Source organism: Triplophysa rosa, linkage group LG2, assembly GCF_024868665.1.
Source record: "Triplophysa rosa linkage group LG2, Trosa_1v2, whole genome shotgun sequence".
Classification (NCBI taxonomy): Eukaryota; Metazoa; Chordata; class Actinopteri; order Cypriniformes; family Nemacheilidae; genus Triplophysa; species Triplophysa rosa.
In genome coordinates, this window is record NC_079891.1 from 34,276,171 (window position 1) to 34,294,680 (window position 18,510).

Below are 18,510 nucleotides of genomic sequence, written 5' to 3' on the forward strand. Positions count from 1 at the left end.
AGAGCATCTCTTATCTCGGTATGGAACTAGACTCTGTTACCATGTCAGAACACCATACCAACGAGCGCGCCCAGTCAGTGCTGCGCTGCCTGAAGCTGTGAATGAATGGGCACGCCATCTTTCCTTTTATACCCGTATGCACGGGCGGGGACTGGCATGCCACGCCATTAGCCAAATTTCATTGGCCTTTTAAAAGTATGATCAGAGATGATTGGTTATCAAGTCAAACCCCATTCTGTCGTCTCAACACAACATCTCATTCCCCCCATCAGAGAACTGAGATTACATACGTAACCAAGACGTTTTCACCTGTCTGATCATTTTCACATGTCTGAAACCTTTTTATTTTTACTATTTTTACTCGATTCTTAAAGATGATGTACAGTTAGAATAATATTACAATAATCAGAGGTTGAGGCTCACCCTATTTAGAATGGTCAAACAGACTGGTCATTGCTCTAAACGCTCTTACCTGTGGCTCAGTGGTTCGAGCATGGCGTTAGCAACACCGAGGTCATGGGTTCGATCCCAGGGATTGCACATACTCAGATACAATGTATAATATAATGAAATGTAAGTCGCTTTGGATAACAGCGTCTGCCAAATGCATAAATGTAAATGTAAACGGAAACCTCCACGGTCTTTCACTTACAAGACTTACACTAGCTCCAAGTTGTTAGTCGAATCTCAAAAATTGGTTTGCTCCACCTCGACAGGATTTTAGTCTGTCACGAACCTGAATGTATATTCTGTGGTAACATGGATTTAACGTAATAAATTCAAACATGACAATTTATTAGTCAGGTAAATGTTTCATGGCAATTTGAGAATACAAAACAAAATATTAAATACTCAAAGGTGCGTATACCTGACAATCGAAAAAGGCATAGTAGAAAAAGACATAGGAACACATGGCACCAGGGGGTTCAGAAGCCCCCCAAACATTTTGCCAGCTTCTCTTAAATACCCAGACCAAAATACCCTTTCTCCACATGAAGATCTAATTTACATAGAAAATGACTCTGTCCTAGATCCGGTCAGTTCACAAATAGTCATTTACATGAAAGGCCCAGGAAGAGCACACCCTTAACAGTGAACAGAATATATTTAAACCCTCAAACCTATATTATGATCTGCTCTACTGCTCTGGAAATGAGACCATTGTACCAAAACGATGTATGAACGTGTTCTGAACGTCGCCTTACAGTTGCTGAATGTTCCAGAACAATGTTGAAACAGCCCTTTGGCGTCTTAACATTTCTGTCGTCACTGTGTTGCGAGAACATACAGAACAACATTGTCAGAGGAAAAATGAAACATGGCATCGGTGTAGAGGTACATTCAAGTCATTTTATGAGGAAATTATCATCCCTGGAAAAAACATTTACATATGCTGTTTAGATGCTCAAAATGAGTTTTCAGTGATAAAATCATCGACTGCAGTGGGACTTTAAAGCCTAGTTTCGTTTTCCAATAAGCGGGCGTGACTGACAGCAGGTGCAGAAAAGAGGCGTGACTGACAGCAGGTGCGGAAAAGAGACGTGACTGACAGCAGGTGCGGAAACCGAGAGCAAATAAGAAGTGCTGAGATGTTTAAAACTAGGTGTTCAGGCTCTCCAGACTCCCGCTCAGTTTGAAGAAGGTAAAGATTTTTCCTTTTAAATAGCTCATGGAAGTATTTTTCTCTGCAAGTGTTCGGCTCGGTCATGTGTTCTATACATGAATACAGTAAGAGATAGTTATCATTTTGACTTTAAGGAAGTTCATCTGCCTTTGTCTTAGTCTGTTGCTTTTTGCAGGACTTCACTGTCAGTTTTCACGTTTTTTCCCTTCAAAGGTTTTCATCCATACTAGGTGTGGACAGATTATACTGTAGAAGCTTAAACCACAAACAAAGTACTTGTATACAGATATTCTTGTGATTAAATCCAGGCGTTTTAATCAATTAAATTCAACAATTTGAATAAAACGTGATATTATATCTCTTTATCAATTTATCAACATGTCTACCTTCAGTATACAATAGTCACACAACAATAAACACAACTCTGTCTGTCTGCCTTCTCATGAAGCAGCAGCAGATTTTTGTCTTTTTAAAGCTACTTGAATAAAAAAGTGATATTATTATTATTATTATTATATTACATTATTTAATACATTTTATCTTTCTCCTTTCAGCTGATCATCTTTAGTCATCTTTACACACACCAAAAATAAAGAGCCTAGTGACATTGTTCAGGTATTGTATGATGTTTTTTGTTTATAACTTTTCACATGGCATGACATGATGACTTTAATATTAACACTCTCCAGGACAGGATGGACAAAGCACTTAAAGGGTTATTTCACCGATTTCCCCATGTTTTATTCACCCTCAATGCATCCTAACTGAATATGGTTTTCTTCTGGAAGAATAGTCCAGTCAGAGTTATAATACTACGTATCATTTTACTTCCAAGCAGTAGAATGCAGTGAATGGGCGTCGACTTTTTGAAGCTCTAAAAAGTGCATCCATCGATCAAAGGACTGGTTGACAAGGCTCCATGGTCTTAAAGGGATACTTCACCCAAAAATGAAAATTGTATCATCATTTAGGCCTACTCACCTTCGAGTTGTTCCAACTGTGTATACATTTCTTTGTTCTGATGAACACAGAGAAAGATATTTGATAGAATGCTTGTAACCAAACAGATCTCACCACCCATTTACTACCATAGTAGGATAAAAACAATGGGAGTCAAAAGTGCCCCAGAACTGTTTGCTGTCCTACATTCTTCATAATCTCGTCTTTTGTGTTCAATAGAACAAAAAATGATAAAGTAATTTTTCTTACTATGAGTCAATGGGGGGCAAGATCTGTTTAGTTATAAGCATTCTTTCAAATATCTTTCTCTGTGTTAATCAGAACAAAGAAATGTATACAGATTTGGAACAACGTTTTTCCTCTTTTTCTTTTTTCTCGTACAACTGCTTCGATACAATGCAATTCGTTAGAAAGCGCTATAAAAAATAATAAAGCACGGAAGCACGGAAGAGCACGGAAGTTTTGACGCTCTGTTCAAGTTTAATACAAGAGCTTTGAAAAGAAAGAGCAGCAAGTTGTAAAACAAAGCTAGCACTTGTGACGTTTATAATCTGAGATCCGTCTGTCTGTCACACGTGTTCATGTTGGCTGAGCTGTCTGGCACATATAACACTTGGCGGGTGATTGACGGCCGGGTAAGTAGGTGATTCTTTATCATTGTCCTCCATGTGATACAGTAGACTCTCAAAAGGCAAAAGGTCGTCTGCTGCATCTAATTTAAGTACACTATACCAGTTGGAACCTCTATGAAGTTGGCACTCCATATAAATAAATTGTCACCAAAACGATACCATTCGTTCGTGCTGTGTTTGTGCAGATTTGTGCCGCAAAAATGAACGTTTGTGCTAGTTTGTCGTTCAAGATATTAACCCTTTAAATTAAGCCGGATGTGTCGTCGCCAACGCATTTTACCAAGCGGTGTTCATTTAACCGTAACTCTTCAACCATTTATGCTATCAAAAAAAATCTAATTGCTCCTAAAAGTAGACAAATTGAGATTTTTGAACATGTATGTATTACGGTAATCACTTGCGTCTCATAAGCCATTTGCTGCAGTTTTCGTGGAGAGCAGTAAAGGGCAGATATGAACAGGGAGTGACGGAGTGCGACAGATTAGAGAGTTTTTGAGCAAGTAAAATAAAATAAAAATAGGCAAACGAAACATTGCGAAGAGGAAATATACAGCATCAGAGGTGATTGAGATACTTTTTGATCATGAAACTGACGGTGTGCAAGACCCGGAGTCTGCATATTCAGAATATGCTGTGGGTGTCGATCCAGACGTGGAGGGGTAAGTAAATGTTGTCTCATGAGAAATGTTCATAAAATAGGCTTACACTTATTGTTTCAAAATACCAGTTTCACATATCTTGTGTTGTGTGCGTATGCCTTCATGCACATGCTTGGATTTGTATAGATGCGTGTGTGCTCTTATATGCGTGTATGTGCGCACAAGTAACGTTATGCATGGACATAGGCAGGGCATGTGTATTAGTGATGGGTGTATTAGTGATGGGTGATTAGTTCTTGAACGATTCGAATCTTTAATGTGACTCGGGAAGAACGAGTCGTCTCGGGGAGTGATTCGTCCACTCGCGCATGCGCATTGCGCAACTTTCTATGGGTCCTGTGACAAAAGAACTAAGAACTCGAACCCGAAGACTCGAGAGGTGAACTAATCATACTCTGACTGCATTGGTTTAGCTTACGAAGCTGTCACGTCGTGAACGAAGGAGTCAAACCCGAGGACTTGTCAGATAAGAGGTGTGGTGAGCTAATCATAGACTAAAGACCCAGGTAAACAATGAATTAATCTTTTCTGTTTCTTATAGCATTATAGTTTTGTGTTGTTTGTAATGTGATCAACGTTTGCATAAGTAGTAGATGTGTTAGGAAAGTAACATGTAACATTTTAATTATATTTTGCTAAAATGAACGAAATGAACGATGACTCGAAAAAAGATTCGTTCATTTTGCTGAACGAGACTCAAAGGTCCGAGTCAGTAAAATGATCCGAACTTCCCATCACTAATGTGTATCACTGAGTGTGTGTGTTTGTGTGCGTGCGTGCATGCGTAACCGGTCCCACTCACATGGGCCTGGAACCGCGGTCGGTCCGGATGGGAGACGGGCGCTCTAACGAGGAGGCTAAAGACCGCAGTCTCTAGCGTCTGTCGCTAGAGCGTCTCTGTTGGTCGGGGAGTGAGGTTTACACACCGCACAGCTGGCCTCCGTTACACATGCATGTGTGTGTGCATGCATATGTTGAAGCATCTGTATTTGTGTGTATGCATGTGTGTTTGTATGCATTCATTTGAGTGAATGGAGTGAAAAGTGCAAAAAAACGCCTGGAGAACTGGTGACAAAAAAGGCTCCTGAATGAAAACTATGTACATGAGTGATACTAAAAAGACTTTTTTGCATGTACTACAGTATATTCTTCATGTCTGAAGTCCTAGATTCTTTCGTTCTTTAGTTTTTTGAGAATGTCTGAATAAAAATCAGTAAAAATGTATTTACGTTTTTTTATTTTTGTCTATTTAAATTCTATTTACAAACTCACAACATACAGTAATAGTGAAAACCCTTATTTTATTGAAAGACCGTTGTTTTCCAAAAAAAAACGATACCTTGCACATGATGATAGGACATTGTGTTAGAATTTGACAGTCAAAAGAACAAAATGTGTGAAAAAAACATATTTTCCCTTTAGGCTCTAAAGGGTTAAATGGTTTTTTTTGGCTATGTGGCGTCACTCTCCACCCCATGTCGTCCAAATAGTATTAAATTGGTGCCGTTCGTTTGTGCTCGTTTGTGCCATTAAAACAAACTGTAACTACTTTCCTTCCCGAGATATAACAAGAATAATTTTGGGGCAGTGACGTCCAGTGTTGGGTAAGTTACTCTCAAAACGTAATTAATTACTAGTTACTAATTACATATTCAATAGTGTAATTAGATTACTGTACAAATTACTCTCTCCAAAAAGTATTCAGTTACTTATTACTAATTACTTTCTATATCCTACATCAACCGTAATTAGTTAAGTGATTGAAGGATAGGCATGAAAGGGCTCTTTTAATTCATTCAAATAAATGATATTAAACTACATAAAGTACTATTATTAACTGACGAAAGTGTTACAAATGATGTCAATTCCACTATTGCACACACATATTACACAAAGTATTTAGTTTAATTACATCAAAAGTAACTGAGAGTAATCCCTTACTTTTTTTTCAAGGGAAAAGTAATTAAATTACAGTAACTAATTACTTAGTAACTAGTTACACCCAACATTGGTGACGTCACTTTCCACCCCATGTCGTCCAAATCGCCCCAAACAGGTGGCGTTCATTTTTGCTCGATTCGTGCCCGTTTGTGCTGTTTCACGAGTTCGCATATGCAGATAATAACAATAGAGCAAGGGTAGAAAATGGTATGCGTATTTGGCGTGCTGTTCGGGGAGTAGGCTCCGAGCTCGGAATCGGCACAAACCAAGAGCGCACCCCAAAAGGCGCAATTAATGCGGGACAGCAGCCGGGCGATGCATACCCCCGAAAGACGCAAGGCGGTAGCCTGCATTGGGAGTAGGGCATGAAGGAGGATTTAGGCCCTGAGGGTGCGAGCGCTGCTGCGGTAGCGGAGAAGATGAAGGGTCCTGCAAGGGGGTGTTTTCTTCGGCAGCAGAAGATAGAGATGCGAGCCCCTGTGGGGGCAGTCGTGGATGCAGTAATAGAGATGTGGGCTCCTGCGGGAGCGGTGCTTGCTGAAGCAACAGTGAGTAGAGATGCGGGCTCCTGCTGGAGCGGTGGCTGCAGAGGCTACTGAGAGTAGAGATGCGGGCTCCTTGTGGAGCGGTAGATGCTGAGGCAGATGAGAGTGGAGATGCGGGCTCCTGGTTGAACGATGCTTGCTGATGCAACGGAGAGTAGAAATGGAAGCTCGGGCCCCTGCGGGGGCGGTCACTGTGGCAATACTGGCTTCTGAAGGAGAGGTGTCTGTTGTGGCAAAGCTCGAGATGGAAGCATGGGTCCCTGCGAGGGTGGTCGCTGCGGTGATACTGGCTTCTTGAGGAGTGTCGACTGCTGCAGCAGGGCACGAGATAGCAGCACGGGCCCCTGCAGGGACGATCGCTTCGGCACTACTGGCTTCTTGAGGAGTGATGGAGATGGAAGGAGGAGGGAGGAGATGGAAGCACGGGCCCTGGTGGGGGCGGTCGCTGTGGCGATACTGGCTGGTGAAGAGAAGGAGAAGCCTAGTAGGAGGTTGGAGGGCTCAAGCTAGACAATTCGGGTGATGAGGGTTCGATGGGCCTCTCTGATGAGGGTGCGTTCCAATCTGATGTAGCTTTTGAAATCCTCTGATGTCCGAGCATTTTAGAAAACCGAAGAAGGCCAGAATGAACATGGCATCGAGTGTGCGGGCAGTATGCATAGAGTGATAGCCTTTGCGGAGGGTGGAAATGCATTTGGTTAGTATTTCTAAGGTTATGGTTTGTCTGGCATCTGGGCGGGCAGGTTGGGCTCTCTGGCAGAGGCATGCTTGCGCTGCTGGGATGGTTAAGCCAGAGATGTTCGTCTATGGGTGATTTGTTGATGTTAAGTGGTGTGTTTACGTTATGAAGAACTGGCTAAAATCCAAATAAGGCGTCTTAGGAAAGACATTGGTGTGAGGAAATGGGAACGACTTTATTAATGTAATGCATGGTTGCTTCATTGCCATTGTGATGTTGGTGGTGGACCGTTATGCCCCCCGCGGGAAGGCTGATACGATCAGAGGATACGACTCGAAAAGTGTTGAGGATGTTAGTGACTCACTGTGGTATATCCAATAACTGGGGGACCACGTAGGTTTTACCAAGGCCACAAACCAGCTGCCTTGGTAAAACCCCCCGAAATTGATAGAGGGAGCGGTGTTGGTTAATAGTTGAATATATGGGGAGAGAAATCCACTTGTTATGAAAGAAGGATAGGCTGTTCCATTCTTTAAGTAAGGTTATCCGTAAACTGAGCTCGTTGCAGTGTGAGCTAGTGAGGGATCTTTGATCCTCGAGAATTTTATGGCTGCTTCTGCGGCTGAAAGTTAGGCAGACAGAAAAAAGTTTTCTGCGGCAGCGTGTGCCGAATAAATGCCAACGATCCGGATGAATGGGCATCACTATGTAAAAAGAAGTGATGTCGACTTGACCAGCCAAGCGCCACAACCCGTGTTTAGGTCAAGGTGGTGGCTTAGTCGATCTTGTGATATTGTAGAGAAAATTCTTAGAGTGAGATAAGGTTATAATGTTTGGAAACGAGACGTTTCACGGGCTGAGAGATAAATTATTAGGCGTTTTTGCCTGCGCATAGTGCATTTGAGGCTTTCGATGTTGGGTTTAAGGCTGTGTCTGAGAGGGTACATTGGAAAATAAGAAAAGTTAGTTTCAGGGTGACGAGGCAATTCAGAAGACACGAGAAATATTCATGTAGTTGGAGTTGACAAGTAATTTAACCTTATTTATAGCTTTGGATGGGGCATTCAGTGCTGGCGCGAGCGACGCCACGAAGTTACAAATAGGTGTAATGGCGGCACAGCCATGTACATCTGCTTGGATGAAAACTGATGCAGACTTGACTGTTAGGGGTGAAAGTGGAATTTAGGCCGAGGAGTTGACGTTGATGTTTGCTGGATGCGGGACATAACTGGTTAATTTTACTTGTAATGGATCTGGGCGAGAGGGAATTGCCGGGTTGATCGGTAGGCAAGCTGGGGGGGAGTGAGCAATGGGAACGTAGGCCTATATGACTGCATGGATAGACATGAACGCAACTTGTCTATGAATAGGCACAGTGTTACCCGGATGGTTATTTGCGGTTCAGTTGAAGTGACTGCTGGTTAATGTGTAGCCTTAAGTCGTTGCATTCGTGCACCATTTCATATTGTTGTAGTCTGCCAACAAAAACAAAGTAGTGAGTGAATAGAACAGATTTGTTGAGCATTGGCTGTTTTATGTATTAATAAAATGCAGAGTAGTATGGTACAGACTAGGGTTGTCACGATATCATAAACACATCTTAAAACAGCCTACTATACCAGCGGGAGTGTCACGATACAAAATTGTATCACAATGTGAGCAAAATAGTGGTGTGATTCATCATATACGTCTACAAAATAAACCAAGATTTGCCAAAATATAAACCTAAATGTTTCACTAAATTTTTAAGTAAATTCCAAAGTATTTCTACGACTCTGTTCCCGATGGAATTAATTAAACGTGCAACAATTCATCTGTACAGCAGTGATAGGCCTACTTTAAACAAAAGCAAAATGGCCGGCAGGTTGCAGCAGTGAAACATTCGACCGATTCGTTCAAAACAAGGATTAATTCAAAACGAAGCGGCGCTGTTGTTGTTCAGAGAAACGCAAGCGCTCTGTTTTTAACTGTTGGAATTGGCAAAGTAGTGCAAAAACAGTCATTTAATGCTATTTAATATTAGCTTCATGTTTATTGAACTGTATTACACCGAGCAGCCGTCTACCGGGGGGTTGAAAAATGGCAATGGCAGCGACATAAACTTTCAGGGTAGAAGGGGAGCCACCGCCGTCCAAGCGATGCTGCAGGAGGCAAAAAAATATCAACAAAATCTCCATTTATCAACATGTCTACCTTCAGTATACAATAGTCACACAACAATAAACACAACTCTGTCTGTCTGCCTTCTCATGAAGACGCACGCTGCTGTTTTTCAGAAGCGCAGCAGATTTTTGTCTTTTTTTAAGTTACTAGAAGTGATATTATTAAATCTTTTTTTTTTCCTTTCAGCCGATCATCTTTAGTCATCTTCAGACACACCAAAAACAAACAGCCTAGTGACATTGTTCAGGTATTGTATGATGTTTTGTATATAGTGTTCAAGGCCAACGAAACTTTTCACATGGCATGACATGATGACTTTAATATTAACACTCTCCAGGACAGGATGGACAAAGCACTTAAGAAAGAAGAAGGAGCCTCAAGCGACCAGCAGCAGGTTAATCACTTAAAATGTCCTAATAATTAATAGTTTAAATTATAAGCTTTTTTTCACTGGTATTGTCAGGGATTGTAGGGGAAGAACCCAATTGCAGGCAGCGTGGTGAAGGGGTTAACAGGTCACGGATTTATTAAACAAAGAACAAAACAAAAACCCACGATGGGGTATAAACGAGAAAACAGGACAATAAGCAAAACAGGAGGAAGACTAATTAACACTAAACTAGAACAACACTTGACATTAACTAAACTAAACACTTACTAGACTTGACTTGACTTGACTTGCACGTCAAGCACGCGAGTACACTGGTAAACACAATATACAATGACAACACAGGACAATGAACATGAGGGCATTATAAAGGGAGACAAATAAAGTATAATTAACAGAGGACAGGTGTCGGGGATGAAATACTGATGGAGAGCTAAATGAGGAACGAGAGGGCGGGAACAGAGACAAGACCAGAGAGAGAGAGTATATGGAAGGCCTACAGGGCCAAAATGCCTCTCTCCACATAAAACCTAAGACTTTGCCATGATTCTCCCACAAGACCAAGAAAGACATGACATGATGGGACAGAATCATGACAGGTATTCACTTGAATGTTTTTTGTACGTGATCCGTTGTTTATTGATGTTTCATAGAAACAAAGAAAAAACTAATTTGGGTAAAATCTGAAACGTATATAGTGGCTTATGATACATCTATGACTGAAGGCCTACTAGATGCTTTTAATACAGATCATGTTTTCAGAAATAAAAGAAAAAACATAAGCACCTGTCTACACCAGATGCGAGCTGTGTGTTGTGATGCGACAAAAGACAATAGAACCTATTAAGAACAAAGCGTTTGTCTAGTGTGGACAGAATTTCTCATTATAATGGGTTCTGTTCTATGATTAGACAGGGTGTAAGTAAAACGACAAATAAGTTCTTATTCTAACAATAGAAGACCAAATGACGTCTTAAATCACATACATGGAACTGTTTTACTACGGAAGGTCTGCATCCGGTAAAAATGAGCTAATGAAACATTTCTAACTCATATTTCATTCCAGTTTTTTCTCATGTGGCAAGTAGCCGTGTAATAACTCAACTCAACTCAACTTTATTTATATAGCGCTTTTACAATTTTCATTGTTACAAAGCAGCTGTACATGAGACACATTGACTACAAGCAAAACAATCAAAGTTGTACCTGCAAAAACAAGAAAAGGTTGAAAACACAGAAGACAGACACACCCACACACAAAACACTCCACACACACAACACGCACAACAGACACAGAGACACACACACACACGGATGCGCACGCACCACACACACACACACACAACACACACACACACGTACGTACACAGACAAGTACGCACACACACACACGCTCAGTGAGAGCACACATTTAGGATAAAGGAGAGGAGAGCAAGTGTTCAACGGGTTATTGATAACAGTATCTTATTATAATATATCGCCGCTATTATGGCAATATTAGATTAATAGGAATTTTAACTAATAGCACCTACCCAGGCATGCAGATTGCAGAAAACATTTAACAAGTTCTTACTGCATATAATTAAGTAAATACATGTTTAACGTTATAACATGTAATTAATTGTAAAACATCTATATAAATTAACACATATCATTGTAATTATGAAATGTATGCAAATAATCAATGTTAATATGATAGTTCAAAATAATATTTTTTTCTATTATTGAGATCGAGTAGCATTTACATATGATACCAAACATTCCATTATTATTAGGAATATAAAAACAAGTATTGGAACCACTCCACTGGCCCAACGACGGAATCCAATGGTGTGGAACGGATCTCGTGTTCTGCTTCTCCTCAGCGATTCTTACATGAAGTTATTTAAAAACGTGTTACAATTTAGTTCAATTTACGATGACTCTGTGGTTAAGACCGATCTGACTAATTTTATATAATATCAATATAAGTTATATGACATTTCCAATTGTATCTGTTGATCATAGTTAATTTTATCTGTAAATCTTCATACTTTATATCAACGCCCGATTCCAAAAAAGTTGGGACACTGTACAAATTGTGAATAAAAACAGAATGCAATGATGTGGAAGTTTCAAATTTCAATATTTTATTCAGAATACAACATAGATGACATATCAAATGTTTAAACTGAGAGAATGTATCATTTTAAGGGAAAAATAAGTTGATTTTAAATTTCATGGCATCAACACATCTCAAAAAAGTTGGGACAAGGCCATGTTTACCACTGTGTGGCATCCCCTCTTCTTTTTATAACAGTCTGCAAACGTCTGGGGACTGAGGAGACAAGTTGCTCAAGTTTAGGAATAGGAATGTTGTCCCATTCTTGTCTAATACAGGCTTCTAGTTGCTCGACTGTCTTAGGTCTTCTTTGTCGCATCTTCCTCTTTATGATGCGCCAAATGTTTTCTATGGGTGAAAGATCTGGACTGCAGGCTGGCCATTTCAGTACCCGGATCCTTCTTCTACGCAGCCATGATGTTGTAATTGATGCAGTATGTGGTCTGGCATTGTCATGTTGGAAAATGCAAGGTCTTCCCTGAAAGAGACGACGTCTGGATGGGAGCATATGTTGTTCTAGAACTTGGATATACCTTTCAGCATTGATGGTGCCTTTCCAGATGTGTAAGCTGCCCATGCCACACGCACTCATGCAACCCCATACCATCAGAGATGCAGGCTTCTGAACTGAGCGCTGATAACAACTTGGGTTGTCCTTGTCCTCTTTAGTCCGGATGACATGGCGTCCCAGTTTTCCAAAAAGAACTTCAAATTTTGATTCGTCTGACCACAGAACAGTTTTCCACTTTGCCACAGTCCATTTTAAATGAGCCTTGGCCCAGAGAAAACGCCTGCGCTTCTGGATCATGTTTAGATATGGCTTCTTTTTTGACCTATAGAGTTTTAGCCGGCAACGGCGAATGGCACGGTGGATTGTGTTCACCGACAATGTTTTCTGGAAGTATTCCTGAGCCCATGTTGTGATTTCCATTACAGTAGCATTCCTGTATGTGATGCAGTGCCGTCTAAGGGCCCGAAGATCACGGGCATCCAGTATGGTTTTCCGGCCTTGACCCTTACGCACAGAGATTGTTCCAGATTCTCTGAATCTTTGGATGATATTATGCACTGTAGATGATGATAACTTCAAACTCTTTGCAATTTTTCTCTGAGAAACTCCTTTCTGATATTGCTCCACTATTTTTCGCCGCAGCATTGGGGGAATTGGTGATCCTCTGCCCATCTTGACTTCTGAGAGACACTGCCACTCTGAGAGGCTCTTTTTATACCCAATCATGTTGCCAATTGACCTAATAAGTTGCAAATTGGTCCTCCAGCTGTTCCTTATATGTACATTTAACTTTTCCGGCCTCTTATTGCTACCTGTCCCAACTTTTTTGGAATGTGTAGCTCTCATGAAATCCAAAATGAGCCAATATTTGGCATGACATTTCAAAATGTCTCACTTTCAACATTTGATATGTTATCTATATTCTATTGTGAATAAAATATAAGTTTATGAGACAGTGTACAGTGTCCCAACTTTTTTGGAATCGGGTTTGTATATATTTAGTTATCCTTTCGTTTGGGACCTGCAGTCGCACGGAGTCTCACGCCGGCCGCATCGCGGATCTCACGGTCACAAAACTGTCAGTTCTGATCTTTAGTCAGAGGTTGCCGGGTAAACTAATATCATTAAGTCTGGCCGCCCAATGCTTGCTCAGAAACATAACAATAGTTATTTTAGTCACGATCATGCAACTTGCTAAGACAGATAGATAGGTGGAGGTCTATGTGAGCTTTAATAAATATGCCCCATTCATTTATTGTTGAAAATCAAAACTACAGTCCATCCTATCCTGACATATTGATTTTGCGGTAATAAAACAGGCTCCTTTCAAACTACCGGTCATAACAGACTCTGAAGAATTCCGATATAATCAACAATAACAATTTATTATGCCAGGCAGGTACAACATTAATTCAATCATAGAATGCACATACAAAGAAAATCCAAACTTAATAGACAAAGATGATCAATATAATATAAGAATAAAATAAAACCACAAAGTTTATCATACCTGGCAAAATCGAGACACACAGTTGCAGTGTGGGAAGTTCTGGTTACAGATGCTATTCTGAGTCTTTTGCCTGTTCACCTTATATACCCAGATGTAACAAAGAATCCAATGGTCAGTGAGAAACTTAGTTTGTTAGTTTTCTTGTGACTGAAGAGAGCATCAAATGGGATCTCAATCTATCTGTAAACAAGATTCCCTGAGAAAGTCACACCTCTTAGAGAAGTGCAGGTTATGTCCTAAAGTTAAAAAGCTCTAATACACTCTTTGAAGGAACCAGACACTTTTACCCATCGTTAAGTCTTCATAACATGACAATAAATGATATAACAGTATGAAATGTGTAAGGACATTTCCAGTGGTCAGGGCCTGAAGAGATGAAGGGGAGAGGTGTGATAAGAAGAGGGGAGAGATTCCTGGGCATCAACAACCCCTGAAGGGAGGGCAGGATATCATTCTTCGGGATCTAGCAACAAATGGGGTTTAATTGTTTTGTGTCCCAGCATCACAAACAAACTCAGTTCTTAGTACTTTTCCAGCTGCCTTACATTATCATCAACATAACATAGCACCATGGGCGTAGGGCCTTTCCCCTCATCTTTACATTAGGATGATTCTGTCGATCCCCTGTACTTTACAAATTGTCATGCTGTCAATTTTCAGCTAATGCTATAGAGAGCTGTGTTGGCGATTACATGTGATTCATTTATGAATCATGTTCCCATTTGTTGTGTAAACTTATATCGAACTACTTAAATAATGAATATACTGTATAACACGCTCTAAAAAAACATTGGAATAAGAACTGTTTATGCATCTGCAATATACACCACCTGTTTTAAAATCACAAATATGTAGCACTGCCAAAATCACATCATGTTATATTGATGAACTTTAATATATTTCAAAATAATGTAGAATGGTAATATGAAACAAAATAAAAATATATAAAATTATTAATAAAAATGAATAAAGGTTAGTAAAGATTGGAGAAGTCCTCGAAAAAAGAATGAAAAATAGGATGTGAAATACAACATAAAGTAAAAGTATGCCTGTACTCTCTTGAGAGAACTTCAGTCAATGTCATAGATAAACACACAACATAATAAACACACTGTATGTAGACATGTTCTTACACGAAAAAAAAAGACAATACGCCTAGAAAAATGTGCGCACCGCACCGTATGCACGTTGTGACCGTCGCTCCCTATTTTCACGCGCCTGTCTACATTTAAAATAACGGAATTGCTCAAAAGACGCGAAATGTGAATTGTCCCTTTCTCAGTCAGTATGTAGTCCCTACAAGGGACAGCTACAGTATAAAATAAAAAAAAAACACACAAACTGTTCACTCAAGTGGACATCAGAAAATCTCTTTAAAATTTGTAAAAAAAATCAAATCTTGTTTTACAATCGGTAAGAGCAAATAAAGCATACACAAAATCATGAATGTGTCACGGTTCTCAGGTAAGGTGAGACAAGGAGAGAGGACCCAGACGCAGACAGCGGTAAGGGGATAAACAAGGCTTTTTAATAAATAATAAAACACAAAACAAAAACCCACGAGGGGGAAACAAGGGTATAATAAGAACAAAGACTAACTACACTAAACAAGACTAAAAATAACATTAACAACATATTACACAGGACTAAGCTACACTTAACAGGACAAGAACTCACCCACACGAAACAAGACAGAGTACAATGAACAAACACAAGACAGAGAACACAGGGGCATTAAATAAAGGGACAAATCAAAGGGGAACAGGTGTGGGGCATGAACTAATAAACAACCAGTAAGGAGAGATACAAAAGGGCGGGAACACAGACAAGGACCGGAGAGAGTATCGAAGGCCGACAGGGTCAAAATGACTCTCTCCACATAAAACAAGAGGTTCTATCATGGTTCCGCCACTAGGTCAAGAAAAGCAAGACAAGGTGGGGCAGAACCATGACAGAATGAGGTTGTCGTAAATTCATGCAAGAAAGAGAAAAAGCTCCCCAAAAATGATCAGGTTGCAGGTTAATGTCATCTCCCAATTTTTCAATTAATATCTACAGCTTTGCAAGTAGTAAGTAGGTTTTGAGTTTTGTAATGTACATAACTATAAAACAAAGTATAATAATAAATGTGTTTGTTTCTTTTTTCTATATTCAACAGCCTGCAGAAAATGAAGGAAAAGTTTTTCAGTTTTCAATCAAAGATAAAAAAGGCACATATAAAGTACAGTGTAATACATCCATGACAGTAATTGCTGCCCTTGAAGCAAGTGATGCATTTAAGCATTTAAAAGTCAAGGACAAAGAAATTATAATCCAGAGAGGCAAAGGAAAAGTTCCTGGAGCTGCTGTGAAAAAATATTTTCCCTGCTGTCTTCTTGTCGATGATGAGATTTTGGAAATATCCTTCGTCAGCGATGAAGAAGATATTTCTAATGACCAAGAATCTGCCCAGAAATCTGACCAAAAAGCAGAGCCCACTTCCCCCAGTGAATATAAAGTAATTTATGTCAGAACGAGAGGGCAGGCCAAGAAAATAATAATGAAGAAAACCCAACCGAAACTTGACTATGTATGTGTATATGCGCTCAATCAAAATACACTTAAAGAGGCTCTTGTCAATGATGGTCGGTTCATGAATGAAATATTAAATTGTTTCTTTACACTTAAAACTCCTTCTGAAGATCAAAGCTTCGACCCGTCCATGCTTATGCATACTCTACCTGAAGATCAGTTTGAGATTTATGTACAAGTCCCAAAAAAATCAAGACCAAAAAAATCTCAAAGTAGTGCTAACAATGAAAGTAACAAAGCTCAAGCTGATCCTTCCACATCTGACCAAATCAAAATAGAATTTACTTGGAAGTCTAACTTATTCCAAGAAAAAAATTCTCATATTCCTCCCTCCACTGAAAAAATCCTCAGTGATGAGTTGAAACATTTACTTGAGAAGCTAAAAGATTCTCAGGCCCAAAAGCTCTTTGAAGAGAAATTTGATAAAAGCATTAAGAATTTCGGTGAGGTGAGCAGGATGAAGGAGCTCATGAGGTTTTCTGACTCTGTGTGTGTGATTGTAGCTGAAGGATCTGGCCTTGGAACTGGATTCTTACTGTTTGACAGATTTATTCTTACTAATGCACATGTTGTTAAGGACTTCCTCTCAGATGAAAGAAAGCTTTCAGTCCCCTTTGGTGCTGCCTTCAATTATGAACATCAATTTTCAAAAGAGTTTGAATTTCTACAAATTAAGGAAGACCTTGCTCTATACCTTCTAGAAACAGATGACAAGATGGTAGATGGCAAACACCTTGACTATGCTCTTCTTGAACTAAACATTGATCCTCCAAGCAAATATCCTCAATTGCTTAGTTTTTACAAAGATAATCCTCCAAACAGTGACTTTATCTACATTGTGGGACATCCAAACTGTGAGACCAAAAAAGTTGACGTCTGCTGCATCATTGACACTAAGAATCAACTCCAGGCTATAAACAAACACAAACAGGAGAATCCTATCTGTCCGTATGTGTCATGGCAAATTTGGCCATGTCTTCGTGAGAACCAGATCACTTATGACACTTGCTTCTTTCATGGAGCTTCTGGTTCCCCGGTGTTTGATAAAAACTGCTCTCTGATCGGTGTCCACACTGGGGGCTTTGCTTACAAAGACAGTAATAATCAAACAAGGAGTGTTATAGAATATTGCATTTCCATGAAGTCCATCCGGGAAAGTATCTTTGAAACGGGACCACCTGATATCACTGAATTACTCCATAAATTTGAAGAAGCACAAATTGATAAAAAAAAACAGCGGGAACAGAATGAGGAGCCTATGCAAACAGATAATTAGATGAATCACTGTAATCAGATTCTTTCAGTAGGTACTTACACACAGACAAAAATAAAAGTACCAAATAATCTTCCACACATTGATAACACTGGACCATGAACTAAAACAAAACAGAACTATAAATACAAACAACCCAAACCCACTTAGAGTCCCAGAAGTCATTGCGGCGCGTCCATCCAAGTTGGTTCTTCCGAGGCAGCCTCACAAGACCGGTCTCCACCAGAACACAAGTCCGTTCTTTTTGTTCTTTGAATTGAGAAATGGCTAAAGTCCATCAGTAAATCTTGATTAAAACATTGAGTTTTGTCACTGTTATTATGAATTTTTATTTTCAGATTTCAGTAGATGTATTATGTTACACAGTTATTGAATTAAGTTTATATTAGGATGCAAATGTATTTGTTATGTTCAAATTTACTCAATATTTACGCAAACATTTTTTTATATCACCTTTTATATATACTTTCAATTTCTTCTATATCAACATTGTAGACAGACTTATAACTTTATTTCGTTTTTTGTAAACCGTTTAAATCATTGTATTTTGCACTATAAATTGCATATTTGCTTCTGAAACATTGTGGATTGTCTCTGACCTTACTTCAGATTGCTGTTAGATTTGTTTCCAGGGATCTCTTACAATAAACAAAGCTTTGCCTCATTACAATCTGTCTGAAAATTTCCCTTGTATTCATTTATAAATGATTTTATTTTTCAACAACACAAGAGAAAAAATCGACAAAAAGAGACCGCAAAAATCTCTTTGCTGGTGTGTGAAAGTTAAATAGGAGAAAAACTGCGGATATCAGAGCAATAATTCAGATGTAAGGAAAAGTTAAAAATACTGATTTAAAAGAAAGCTCTCAGCACTGTGCTCTATTGATTAGTATGTGTTAGTATGCACGCAGGTACTGTTTCCACGAGGTCCTGCACTAAAGGATGCTGGTTGG

General features: G+C 39.5%; 1 protein-coding gene across 4 annotated transcripts; it reads left to right on the plus strand.

The window, feature by feature from the left end:
• Positions 1 to 1,279: 1,279 nt before the first annotated feature.
• Positions 1,280 to 18,237, plus strand: LOC130548186 (serine protease FAM111A-like). Of its 4 annotated transcripts, none has more exons than XM_057324816.1 (5): positions 1,280 to 1,497; positions 2,179 to 2,239; positions 9,390 to 9,450; positions 9,541 to 9,597; positions 15,872 to 18,237. In XM_057324816.1, the coding sequence occupies exons 4-5, from the start codon at positions 9,547 to 9,549 to the stop codon at positions 17,558 to 17,560; spliced, it is 1,740 nt and encodes a 579-aa protein (XP_057180799.1). In that variant the 5' UTR covers positions 1,280 to 1,497; positions 2,179 to 2,239; positions 9,390 to 9,450; positions 9,541 to 9,546; the 3' UTR covers positions 17,561 to 18,237. The 4 variants fall into 4 exon arrangements, with proteins under 4 accessions (XP_057180799.1, XP_057180778.1, XP_057180807.1 ...); XM_057324795.1 differs by lacking the exon at positions 1,280 to 1,497 and adding an exon at positions 1,524 to 1,642; XM_057324824.1 differs by lacking the exon at positions 1,280 to 1,497 and adding an exon at positions 1,524 to 1,642 and having other exon boundaries at positions 9,546 to 9,597.
• Positions 18,238 to 18,510: the final 273 nt, after the last annotated feature.

Coding starts and splice junctions, on each gene's coding strand:
- LOC130548186 (XM_057324816.1), top strand. CDS start 9,547: ATGGACAAAGCACTTAAGAAAGAAGAAGGAGCCTCAAGCGACCAGCAG. Junction 9,598..15,871: donor CCTCAAGCGACCAGCAGCAG/GTTAATCACTTA, acceptor TATATTCAACAG/CCTGCAGAAAATGAAGGAAA.